Source organism: Bos indicus, chromosome 1, assembly GCF_029378745.1.
Source record: "Bos indicus isolate NIAB-ARS_2022 breed Sahiwal x Tharparkar chromosome 1, NIAB-ARS_B.indTharparkar_mat_pri_1.0, whole genome shotgun sequence".
Lineage (NCBI taxonomy): Eukaryota > Metazoa > Chordata > Mammalia > Artiodactyla > Bovidae > Bos > Bos indicus.
In genome coordinates this window covers 46,899,976-46,913,773 of record NC_091760.1, presented here as the reverse complement: position 1 = coordinate 46,913,773, position 13,798 = coordinate 46,899,976, and the positions used below count along the sequence as shown (strand labels likewise).

General features: G+C 41.1%; 1 protein-coding gene across 4 annotated transcripts in view; it reads right to left on the bottom strand.

Moving 5' to 3' along the window:
* Window positions 1-991: 991 nt before the first annotated feature.
* NXPE3 (neurexophilin and PC-esterase domain family member 3) overlaps window positions 992-13,798 on the bottom strand; it is a 55,412-nt gene continuing 42,605 nt past the window's right edge. For all 4 annotated transcript variants that reach the window (XM_019973720.2, XM_019973802.2, XM_019973642.2 and 1 more), the window contains 2 exons: window positions 5,643-5,849; window positions 992-2,414 (listed from right to left, as the gene is read on the bottom strand). In XM_019973720.2, the coding sequence (XP_019829279.1) occupies window positions 1,864-2,414; window positions 5,643-5,849 (758 nt within the window). In that variant the 3' untranslated portion in view covers window positions 992-1,863. The remainder of the gene's footprint in view (window positions 2,415-5,642; window positions 5,850-13,798) is intronic.

The window sequence follows — 13,798 nt, the reverse complement described above, 5'->3', positions numbered from 1 at the left end:
GTTCCTGTTGAAAAGGGCTACGGACTGTCATGCACCTTAGTTCAAATCCAAACTCAAGTTCTTCATCTATAAAATGGAGCTAATATTGCCTACATTATTAGATCCTAGTCAGAATTAAATGTTATGGGGAAAGCCCCTAAAATAAGACAAAAAAATATTATTTTCTTAGTTCTATCTTCCCTCTTCCCTTGGTGTTTCTCAAAATGTAGACTACCACCATTGCATCAAAATCCTCGGATGTCTGCCACTAAGGCTGACTCCACAATTTTCTGCATTTCGCTCAAATAAATGATCATTAAACACTCTAAAGCTTAAAGACCATTAAAATTCAACTATATTAATATATTTAACTACCTGGTCTACTTCAGACTCGGAAAATAATTTAAAATTATATTTATTTATTTTACAAACTTGAAGCTGGCCCTCAAGGCTAGGAAAGGAAGATCTCAGTATCTCTGTTTTAAGTTAAAAACTCAGATTCTTTGACCCATTCTTCTGAGTGTATTTTTTAATGCATTAGGCATTTTTCTTCATTTCTGAAGCCTCCTGTTTCTTCACATGTTCCTTTGTTATTGTTCAGTTGCCAAGTCGTATTTAACTCTTCACAACCCCATGGTCTGCAGCACACCAGGCTTCCTTGTCCCTCACCATCTCCCGGAGTTTACCCAAAGTCATGTCCATCACATGTTCCTTTAGGGATAAATAAAACTAGGCTCTATGTGGCTTAAAAAGAAAAGAGGACTAAGTGGTCACAAATCAACTTAAACTTATTTAAAATTAATAAGATAAAGACAGTCAGGTAAAATTGATAATTCAATTATTTTAAGGTAGCCAGTAAGAATAGCACCTTTTACTTCCAAACATAAGTATTACCTTATGCCCAAATCAACCCTTCACAGGTTTCAATATATAAATTTAATCTTTAATTAGATTTTAATTTCTAATTTGGGTATGCAATTCAAAATAACAACCAAAAAAGAAACACTCGGTATTGCTGGAAATAATTTGCACAACTTTATAACAAACAATAGCAATCTTTACATAAAAGTCAATTCTTAAAACCCTTGAACTTCAGAACACAAAAATAAAGCTGCCTTTGTATATTTTCCCTTTCAGTTCCAAAAGTGGCTATTTTAGAATAAGTATTCATCCTTAGCTGAATCAAGTAACAATCACCCAATACAAATATCAATTATATATATACTGCTTTCATCTTTCCCTTTTGCTTCTTTTCCAGATTAAAGTAGGACACTGTAAATATTCTCATTAGAAAGTTCTGACCAAGGATACCCGGCCTTTTCAAGTAATTCAGAAAAAAACTGGATCATCAAAAGAAACTCTTGAGACACAGCTGTCTTCAGTGTGTTACAGGAGCCAGTGACTGCAAGCCTTGGGTTAAATTCACCTCCACTGAAGATGGACCAATTATGCTATTCATGCAAATATGCTCCTTTACCAGATAAACTACAAACACTCCACTGCCAACCAAACTTGCCCCTTACTTAGGTCAGAACATTTTTCACACTTTATAGCACAGTAATATCCCCTGCCAAGAGAAGCTAGTTCAGACACATTCATTAGTATCTTTGGTTACAAGGGCAGTATAATGTGTATATGCTGTTAATAATGGTTCACCCGTGGCTAAGTCAAGATAGGAAAAAAATCCTATAGGTAGATATAAGTGTAATCTGTATTTTCCAAGCTCCTTACAATGATTATATAAAGTCCAGCTCCTTTCTAAATTTTCAGTACATATAGAAGCCATCTCTCCATGGGGCCACCTATGTAAAAAAGTTTATCTTTTTGTAGTGCAGGTGAAAGAGAAGGTCACTGAAAGCGATTCCTCCAGTCCCCTCTGGCAGGCTAGGTCTCCAAGGGGCACACAAAGGACAAGAACATGTCCACTTGGTTCTTCACAATAACTTCATCTGGATGTAACTTGTGGGGTAGATAATGGGCCAGGGTCATCTCCCAGGCATCAACAAGATATACTCCAACCCCTGAGAACATCTTCCGAAGGATGGTGTCCAGCTGAAAGTTATACCAGTCGCTGTTGAAAAGGCTAATCTCAGGTCCCAGCTCTTGGACATTGGCTGTCCGGATGACTACCACAGTCTTAGGGCTTCGGTCCAGGAGCTGGACCACAGCCCGACGGATGTTTCTGAGCCGCCGAATATACACTTCCAAGGGGAAGGTGCTGAAATGAGACCACACAGCTATGGCAACCACTGTGTTCTTCCCTCCCACGATGCCATTCAGCTCATTAGCCACATAACGGAGGTCACTGCTAAAGACGGTCGTGAAGCGGATGGGTGGACCATGGCAGCGGTATTTGAGCAGGATGTTGTGCTTCTGGTCCACTGCCAGGAATGGACCCACATTCTTGGGGCTACCCAAGTTAAACTCCACTAAATCTGAAACAAGGAAAAGTCAGACTCATAAGAATGGTTAAACAAAGCCATATACTTTTATTATTCTTTAGTTAGTGGCTTCAAAGAACAACTTTTTTTAATAAAAGTATAACAACAATGGGGAGAGAGGTGGGAGGGAACATCTGTATACCTATGGCTCATTCATGTTGCTGTCTGGCAGAAACCAACAGAATTCTACAAAGCAATTATCCTTCAAATAAAAAAGAATTTTTTTTAAAGTAAAACAACAAAAAGGTACAAATGTAAACACTTACTTCACTTCACCTTGGCACCTCTCCCCAGCTTCAATGGACCTTTATTCTAACATATTTATTAAGTCACTCCATAAGCAAGAAATTACAAGTAATATCATCAGCAATAGATTCTAGACCTCAGAAGTAAAATAACCTGTTTACCTCTAACTGTTAGGCCAAGAAATCTTCCTGTTTGTATTGACTGACTGTTGATATCTAAACATCAATTTGACATTTACACATTATTGTTCTAACAGATAAATATTTCTTCCAGGTCAAGAACTATAACTTCCACTTTTTAACAAACACATAACAGTAACCAAATACCTCTTTTTATAATAAGCAAAAGAAAAGAAGCAACCTTGCTTCTTCTGACTTTCAATTTCACCCTATGCATGGAAAACTCTGTTAATGTCTTAGAAAACTTCTCTCTGTGTCGTAACAAAGACAGCAGCACAAATTAGAATTCCCTTCACTCCCTCCCCTTTATCTAAGTTGGGTTTCCAAGTCCAGCTCCTCTGATGATTCCAGGAATCAGTGATGATCCTCCCTCATTACCCCTAAAAGAAGCTGTATAATTCACAGCTGAACATTGACCCCATGGGGAAAAAGGATTTGTCTCATATCCCTAAAGAGTCCTACAAGTGCCTTATACAGACCAGATTAAATAGCCATTGGCAACCCAACTGAATTAACATCGCCTAAGCATCTATTCCAGAGAAGGCAATGGCACCCCACTCCCGTGTTCTTGCCTGGAGAATCCCAGGGACGGGGGAGCCTGGTGGGCTTCCGTCTATGGGGTCGCACAGAGTTGGACACGACTGAAGTGACTTAGCAGCAACAGCAGCAGGCATCTATTCTGTGCCAGCACCAATGTGTTATAAGCCAGCAAGGCAGGACTTCCCTGGTGGTCCAGGGGTTAAGATTCTACCCTTCCACCGAAGGAGACAGGAGTTGTATCCCTGGTGGCAGAACTAAGATCCCACATGTTGCATGGCATGGCCAAAAAGAAAAAAAAAAAGAAAGTAAATAATAAATTAGTTTCCTAGCTTAAAAAAAAAAAAAGTCAGCAATGCTCAGATGGATAAGTCACAGTCCTTGCCCTCAAGGAGTTTACAGTCAATTCTGAAGAAGTAACATCAAACTATAATTGTCCCATATTATTTACTTTTAAGGGTTAAAGTTAAGGTTTCACTTTTTTTTCCATGAGGTCCCACCCAGGCTCTTCTAGAATCTCATACCTCATTCTCCTTACTACTTAGCATTTGGCCTCAATTAAATTGCATAAAAGCTCAATTTACCATTCTTTCTTCAGATTAAGATCAAGCACTGACACAAGGCTTTATCAGGCAAAAATCTGTCTGCAAAGGCTACAGTGGAAAATGAACAAGACACTCAATGCGATCACTGCTATTAAAGGAAATACCAAGCTCATTAGAACTTAAGAACCAAGCAAATACCGACTGCTGGAAGGCTCTGCCTGGTCAGCACCAAACTGTGCCTAGCATCATGCCATACAAATGGTTTCCCTTCTCCTGCTTAACTTGTCTTTTATCAACTAGAACTCTGCTATGTCTGTTTCAATTTTTTTTTAAATAAGCAAATCAAAATCATAATTAATTTTCTACTTATGGGGGTCATATCTACTTCCTCCTTTCCTTCAAATGAAACTTGAAACTAAGTTGATATAATAAACAGAAGAGAAAAATGAAAAACACCACACACAACCACTCACAACTGTGGAATTTTGTTTTGTGAAAAGTCCTGTCCATAAACAGCCATCAAAAATAGTTCTCACAAAATGGTACAGATGAACTTATTTGCAAAGTAGAAATAGAAACACAGATGTTAGAGAACAAACTTACAGATATTAAGGAGGGATGGGGGAGTGGAATGAACTGGGAAACTGGGATTGACATATATACACTACCTGTGTAAAATAGATAATTAGTGATAATAGGTAATAAAATAGATAGTAAACTTAATAGATAATAAAATAGATAACTACTGTATAACACAGGGAACTCTGCTCAGTGCTCTGTGGTGACCTAAATGGGAATGAAATCTAAAAAAAGAGGGGATATGTGTACATGTATAGCTGATTCACTTTGTTGTACAGTAGAAACTAACACAACATTGTAAATCAACTATATTCTAATAAAAATTAATTTAAAATGAAAAAAAAAAAAAAACAACACATTTCCCACAAAGCTGTTCGTCAGCTCTGTAAACTCTAAGCAGGGTTTTCAGTCCTGCTGCCCTGGATCCGCCCCTCCTCGCTCTATCCACACCCTTTCTGGGAAGAGGAAAAGGCCTCCTGAGAATAAGGGACGGCCCTCCAATAAGCAGGGTTTTATTCCAAGTCTGAAGAGCTGCCCAGAGCCCAGCCGTGAGACCAGGAAGCTAAGAAGGCTGGACTGGCCAGACTCCCTTGGTGAGAGGCAGCTCATCTCAGAGTCACACAGCGACCACCCAATGGGTGACACGGGGACACTCTGTTGCCTGGATGCAGTAAATTGGACTACAGTTTGTCTGACTCCTTCCACTTAAATCTGTTATAAACTTGGAGTAGGACCAAACAGAACTAGAAGAGAAACAACAGGAAATGTTCACTTCCATTTCACAGCCTAGACTGTCAGAAGGGTGTCACCTCACACCTGTGAGGTGAGTGTCCAGCACCTTATCGCACACTTGGAGAAACGAAGCCCTGAGAAGCAGATGACTCGTCCAGGGTCACACGGCTTGTCAGTGCTTTGAACTGCAACAGGCAGCCAGAGCTTTCGTTGATGCATGCCAGCCCCACCACTGGTCAGAAACTATCACTCATCTCTCCAGCATCAGGACTTGCCTTTAGTCCTTCGGAGAAGTCAGTTTTCCCTCATCTGATGCCTTTCTGCAGGCACCAGACTGGGTCTGCTTATTTCAGAGCTGGATCTTGTGTGTATGGGAGTTATGAAACAAAAAGCAAAGTACCAACCTGGAACAAACGTAGTGAGGTATTCAAACCATTGCCTGATTGTCGAGTCACCAAACAAGTACACCACTTTTCTCTGTAAGCATTCTGTAATGTTGTCAGGGTCATTAAACTGGCGCATCTTAAATCTCCTGGGCCTCCACTGATCTTTGTAATAATAACCAGAAGGAAAAGTTCCTAAGCCTTGAGATAGTTCTAGGCTGTTGGTTTCTGAAAGAAAAAAAGATATTCTGAAATTCTCTTCCAACAAGTCATACATAAAAAATGTTTCAAGTTAAAACACAATTATGCTCCTATGTTTGTTAGCCTGCTGACAACCTCCGGCTGTCACATCTCAAAGAAATCCCAGACTTTCCCTCTCCTACAAAAAGTTCTGCTTTGCACAAAAATAGGAAGATCTAAAATGGGTGTGAGGATGTTTGTGGACAGAAGGGGAAAGGGGACGTTGACCATTCCCTCTGATGAAGCATGTTTTTCTCAAGATAAAAGCAGGCAAAAACCAAGGAAACGTGTAGATCTAAGCACTATCTGGGGTTACGGCTCACCCAAATGCCTGCGAGGCAAGTAACAACTTAAATTCACATTTATATATGCATGGCAGTATTAGTCCTTAATGTTTCTCAGCTCATTCAAAAGTTTCGATCAATGGGTCCCACAATCAAATATTAACTCAGAAAACCATCACTGAACACAGAAAACAAACCACTGACACAAAGTCTAAAGAATTACTCTCCACAATACAAAAGGTTCAAAAGTCCTTATACACAATGAAAAATAGTAAAATTGCATCAGGGACTTCTCTGGGGGTCCAGTGGCTAAGACTCCCAATGCAGGGGGCTGGGGTTCCATCCCTGGTCAGGGAACTAGATCTAGATCTCACATGCCTCAACTAAGATCCAGTGTGGCCAAATTAAAAAAAAAAAAAATTGCATCAGCAGTGTGTACTCATGCTTGTAGCGTAGTTACACATGATCACACAAGCATCAGGACACCTTTCACAGTGACAGTCAACACCCTTCTTACCAAACACCTCCCTCAGAAAATGCCACTGGAATTTTTCAGTGGAAACAGAGCACTTTACATGCTTCAACAGGGATGCCTAATATTTCCTGCACGTTTACTCTGCACCAGACACTGTTCTGAGCAATTAAATGTATTCTCTCATCGGACGCTCACGATCACCCTTCAAGATAGGTCCTACCTTTCAAAACAGTTAAGTAACTTGACCTCAGTTCCAGAGCCAGGAAGTAGCAAAGTCAGGATCTAATCCAAGCAGGTGAGCCCCCAAGTCCATGCTCTTAACCACTGTGTTATATCACTTCCCAAAACAAGATGTCTGTGGATACCAGCCATTTTCTTTTAGGCTTTTTTCTGGAAAAGTGTACATTTATTCATTTCTAACGCTTATTATTCAAGTTTATAATCTTCCAAAAACCACCAATCATTTTGTATCACTCCCTTATACACCCCAAGGTTCAAATCTTGATCATAATCCAGCAATTCTATAGTCTCACCTGTTTAACCACAATTCAAAATCCAAGTGCTCATATGACTTAGAAATTGAAATTTAAGTAAGTTTCCTACTCATGACTATTTTCAGCTTCTTTGATTTTTTTATCAAAAAAAAAAAAAAAAATTCTACCTCCTTCCAATGCCTATCTGCTCGCTCCAGTTCATTTTTTCTTTTCTTTATCTATTTATGGCAGTGCTGGGTCTTCGCTGCTGCAGGGGCCTTTCTCTAGTTGTGGCTCCTGGACTCTGGAGCACAGGCTCCACAGTTCTGGTGCATACAGGCTCAGCTGCCCCTGTGGCATGTGGGGTCTTCCCACAACAGGGACTGAACCCATGTCTCCCGCACTGGCAGGTGGGCTCTTTCATAGTGAGCCACCAGGGAGGCCCCTTCTTTGACTTCTTGATATTATCTATATTACTCAAAGTTATTTTGGTTTTATTCCCTTCAAAGAAGATGCCCTATTTGACAGGGGCATATTTAATCCTTTTTCTTAGGCATCTGCAAATTCTTTGCAGGTTCAAGGTCTCAATTGAAAAGCAAACAGCATTATAAATGCTTTTTTGGCAAACGTGACTATCAAAGAAAACTGGGGGGTAGGGTAAATGTTTGGCTTATTCAAAAGCAATTTCTCAACATGCTACTAAATGAGGCATTACCATGTCATCTCATCTTGCCCAAAGTTCCTTATTATATCAACACATCAAGGTTGCACAGGCCAGAGAACACACCTGGGGCCCAAAGAAAATATCTACTGGAATGGGGATCAAAAGTGATTTTAAAGTCACAATTTTTGCTAGGTTAAGTTAGTATACTCAGCTATTCTGTGTCAAGTAAGTGTTACAAAGAAACATGTATATCACACCGGAAACAATTACCATTTCCATTCAAATGTTAATTATATTTACTATCAGAGTTAAGTCAAGCAAAGCAAATCAATTACTGAACCTCACATTAATTCTTTAAACATGCAGCATTAGATAACAAAAGGTATTTTTAAAGAGGAATATGTGTACCTACATCGCCCTCTTATGGTCAACTGGGACAAAGACATTTCCCGACTAAATTTCAAGCAGTCTGAACTGTTTAAAAGGTCAGTGTTTCTCGGAGCTCAGAAAGAATTTTCACTTAAGCTGTACTGTATAAATGGAATAAAAATAATTTAAAAACATAACCGAGTCATTATTCAACTTTATGTTTATCTTGAACATTGATGGTGAAGGAAATTTATACGGAGGTGGTTGTAAGAGCAGACATAAAGATCTTTATGCAAAATCAGAAGGGATAGTTTTGATTATTTGCAAGTAAGGTCCCTACTTCTCTAAAATGTCTTGGCTTCTCTTTAAAAGCCCATAGCTTAAATTTTCCTCCAAAGAGCATCATTCCATATCATTCATTAGCCATAATAAGGGCTATCTGGGCCACGAATGGGACTAAATGAGAAAAATGGGCAGAGATAAATTTCCCTAAACCATTTAGAAAGAGCAGTATGAGAGGGACACTTGTGAAATAAGGGTAGGGATGTGTACGTACCAACATGGGTCCTTTTATTTTTCCGGCAGGGAATTAGAACTCAGGAGGGGAAAGAAGGACAAGACCAAGAAGAAATGGAGGCAATCAATTCCCTATCTAGGAACTCGAGCACAGGAGTGCCACCTCCGGGAGGTAAGGAATGAGGACACTGTGCTGAGCTGTCCGGCCACACCCCGTCCAGTGTTGGGAACTCGAGGAGTGCCTAGCTCCTTAGAGATCACAGTGGTTTGAGTTTTTACTGAACCTTGAATTCCCCCTACAAAACTTTAAGAATTTTTTTTTCTTTCTTTTCTCTAAAAGCTAAGCATCTTACACATGCTATCTGAGGTAGAAATACCTGTAGATTCAGAGAATGTTGAAAGGGACCTCAGAGAAAGCTAGTCCAAATATCTCTTAAAGGTAAAGAAAGCAAGTCAGAGTGACTTGCCAAGGTTTCTTAGGGAGCTGAGGAGATGGGTGATGGCAGAGGGGGCACCATTCATAGAGACCGCATTTTGTTACTGAAATGGTGGTAGGAGGGGGCTTCCTTTCCCCAAATGATACTAGGCTTGCTGGCTGTTATGTCTTGCCTGGGAAATCCCATAGGCAGAGGAGCCTGGCGGGATAGAGTCCATGCGGTTGCAAAATAGTCAGACACAAAGTTAAGACTAAACAAAAACGTGTAGGATACCAATCCTCTGATTTCCTAAGTTAACTGGACGTGGACCTTGGCTTCAGTTCAGTTCAGTCGCTCAGTCGTGTCCAACTCTTTGTGACCCCATGGACTGCAGCACGCCAGGCTTCCCTGTCCTTCACCAATTCCTGGAGCTTGCTCAAACTCACATCTATCAAGTCGGTGATGCCATCCAACCATCTCATTCTCTGTTGCCCCCTTCTCTTCCTGCCTTCAATCTTTCCCAGCATCAGGGTCTTTTCAAATGAGTCAGTTCTTCACATCAAGTGGCCAAAATATTGGAGCTTCAGCTTCAGCATCAGTCCTTCCAATGAATATTCAGGACTGATTTCCTTTAGGATGGACTGGTTTGATCTCCTTGCAGTCCAAGGGACACTCAAGAGTTCTCCAGCACCACAGTCAAAAGTATCAATTCTTCATCGCTCAACTTTCTTTATGGTCCAACTCTCACATCCATACATGACTACTGGAAAAACCATAGCCTTGCCTAGACAGACCTTTGCCGGCAAAGTAGTGTCTCTGCTTTTTAATATGCTGTCTAGGTTGGCCATAGCTTTTCTCCCAAGGAGCAAGTGGAGCATCTTTTAATTTCATGGCTGCAGTCACCATCGACAGTGAATTTGAGCCCAAGAAAATAAAGTCTGTCACTGTTCCCATTGTTTCCCCATCTATTTGCCATGAAGTGATGGGCCCAGATGCCATGAACTTCATTTTTTGAATGTTGAGGTTTAAGCCAGCTTTTTCACTCTCTTCTTTCATTTTCAAGAGGCTCTTTGGTTCCTCTTTGCTTTCTGCCATAAGGGTGGTGTCATCTGCATGTCTGAGGACCTTGGTTTACTGGGTTGTTGTGAAAATTCAATACTATGATATGCGAAAGTGCATTTTTCACTGCAAGGGGCTAAACTAGAGTGCTAGAAATACGCTGGATAGTCTATAAACACTCTATATCTTGATCTGGGTAGTAGTTGGTTAATTCATTTTCTATTGCTATGCAAGAAATCAACACAAACTTAATAGCTTAAAAACAAGGGGCAGACTTCCCTGGTGGTACAGTGGGTGAGACTCCTGCCAGTGCAGGGGACATAGGTTCTCTCGGGAAGATTCCACGTGCCATGGAGCAACTAAGCCCATGTGTCACAACTCCTGAGCCTGCACGCCTACAGCCAGTGCTCTGCAACAAGAGAAGCTACCACAGTGAGACGCCCGACGCCCGTGCACTGCAACAGAGAAGCCCCTGCTCACAACCAGAGAAAGCCCGTGCACAGCAACGAAGACCCAGCACAGCCAAACAATAAATACATAAAAATATAATAACTACATTTTACAACAAGGATTATTTATTTTCCCACAGTTCTGCAGGTCAGGAGTCTGGGCTGCGGTGTGGCAGGGTTCTCTGCTCAGGATCTCACAGGTGGAAATCAGGATGTCAGCAGGGCTGTGTTCCTTTCTGAAGGCTCTGGAGAAGAATCTGCTACCAAGTTCATTCAAATTGTTAGCTAAATTCAGTTCCTTTCAGTTGTCAGACTGAGTTTCTCATTTCCTTGCTAGTTGTTAACCAGGGAAGGGCCTTCAGCTCCTAGAAGCTGCCTACAGTCCTGGCCCAGTGGCCTCCTTCATCTTTAAAACCAGCAATGAAGAATCTCCGTCACCTGAAATCCTTCTCACACTTTCAATCTCTTTCTTCTAGAAGCACCAGGTCACTGTTAAGGACCTATATGGTTAGGTCAGATCGACCCAGGATAATCTCTCTCTCTCTTTTTAAGTCAACTTTGTCATACAACTGAAGGGCATGGATCACTGGGGAGTCACCCTACAAAGATATGTACAGACGTAAAACTCCATTGTGCTATATGCCTCATATCTGTGTGCTCTATTGCCTATAAGACAAATTTCAATAGAGAAAAACAATAGAAAGCTATAAAGATGTTGATATTTATTCTATTGTTATTAGATCTAGTTATATTCTAAACTTTGATTAAGCTCCCCCCAACACATGAGCTCTAGTTTAGTTGCTGATGACATTAGAAGCCATCAAAGTGCCTGAGACATTAGGCTAGTGGTCTGAGGACCACAATGCTGGTGCTTATAAAAATCCAGCAATAATTCAGACCCTGGAAAAGCCTGTCAGATGCTTGGCTTTAATAAGGTAGTCTGCTGCTACTGCTAAGTCACTTCAGTCGTGTCCGACTCTGTGCGACCCCATAGATGGCAGCCCACCAGGCTCCCCCGTCCCTGGGATTCTCCAGGCAACAACACTGGAGTGGGTTGCCATTTCCTTCTCCAATGCATGAAAGTGAAAAGTGAAAGTGAAGTCGCTCAGTTGTGTCCGACTCTTAGCGACCTCACAGACTGCAGCCTACCAGGCTCCTCCGTCCATGGGATTTTCCAGGCAGGAGTACTGGAGTGGGGTGCCATTGCCTTCTCCAATAAGGTAGTCTAGTCTAACTTAAAGTTATGTTTCTGTGCTCGAATTGTGTCCGTGCATGGGGGTGGCACTGGCAATCTCAAGCAATCCACAAGACTGCTTGAGGAGGAAAATCAATTAACTAAGGAATTGTTAATTCCACACATAGATAAGGAAATTCCCTGGCAGTCCAGTGGTTAGGATGCTTTCACTCTGTGACCAGGGTTTGAACTCTGGTACAGGAACTAAGCGGAGAAGGCAATGGTACCCCAATCCAGTACTCCTGCCTGGAAAATCCCATGGATGGAGGAGCCTGGTAGGCTGCAGTCCATGGGGTCGCTAAGAGTCAGACACGACTGAGCGACTTCACTTTCACTTTTCACTTTCATGCATTGGAGAAGGAAATGGCAACCCACTCCAGTGTTGGAGCCTAAAGAATCCCAGGGACGGGGGAGCCTGGTGGGCTGCCATCTATGGGGTCGCACAGAGTCGGACACGACTGAAGCAACTTAGCAGCAGCAGCAGGAACTAAGATTCTGCACACAGAGCAGTGAGACCAAAAGAGGAAAAAAAGAAAACAAAGATCCCACAAGCCTTGTAGCACAGTCAAAATAATAATAAATAAATGAATATCAACATGTCAAAGGGAAAATAAAATCTTCAAAGTATAGGATTCATAGGTGGAAATAATAAAAGTGGAAAGACTATGAGCCCTTCTATGGCCTCAGCAAAGAAAATACAAAATGGGCCTGAAATATCTTGTGGTGCCTTCAGAAAGTAAGGAAGAGCTAAAAAAAAAAAAAAAAGAAAGAAAGAAAAGAAATAATTAATGAAAAGAATGAAAGCATTGTCAAAAGGGCACAGAGCCAAGCGAAAGAAGTTCCCAATTACCAAAACGGGAACAATCTGAACAATTGAATTGGATTATAATTCAAAGAAATAGTTGAAATAGTCATGAGCCTATACTGATGAAATTAACAAATGATAAAGAAGAGACAACTCTTCCTTACAAAAAAATTCCAATTACTAAATGTCTTTAGAAGGAGAGATAGAGCAGATCACCATTAGAACACCACAGAAGTAACTGCTACTGGGAAGATCGGGTGATGAATGCTAAAGTTAGTAGATGAAAGTTTGAACAAAAACAGAATGTTTTACATAGTTTCTGTATTATTAATTTCCTGTGGCTGCTGTAACAAATTACCACAAATTTAGTGGCTGAGAACAACACAAATTTATTCTCTTACAGATCTGACGGCCAAAACTCCAAATTCACTATCACCAGGCCAAAACTAAGCTGTGGGAAGAGCCACACTCTCTTTGGAGGCTCTAGGGAAGAATCTGTTTCCTTGCCTTTTCTAGAGCTGCATTCTGTGGCTCATGGTCCATTTCTCTGTTACTAAAGCCAAGGTCATGACATCTTCAAATCTCTCTCTGCTTCCATCTTCACATGGCCTTTTCTCTTCTGTAGGAAGCCTCCCTCTGCCTCCCTCTTAAAGTGACACTTGCGACTGCATTTAGGGCCCACTCAGATAATCCAGATACTCTCTCCCCAGCTCAAAAACCTTCACTTAGTCACACTGGCAAAGTTTCTTTAGCCATATAACATATTCTTTAGCCATATAACATATAACATCCACAAATTTGAGGGATTAGGATCTGGATATTTTTGAGTGTTTAAGATCTGGATATTTTGAGAGTCCCTTGGGCTACAAGGAGATCAAACCAGTCAATCCTAAAGGAAATCAACCCTGAATATTCATTGGAAGGACTGATGCTGAAGCTGAAGCTCCAATACTCTGGCCACCTAATGTAAAGAGTCGACTCACTGGAAAAGATCCTGATGCTGGGAAAGACTGAGGGCAGAGGAGAAGGGGATGACCAAGGAGATGAGAGGGTTGGATGGCATCACTGATTCGATGGACATAGGGTCACAAAGAGTCAGATATGACTGAGCAACTTAACAACAACAACAACATCTTTAGGGGCCATTATTTAGCCTATCACAGCCTCAAAGTATCTCCCCAGAATATCATGTA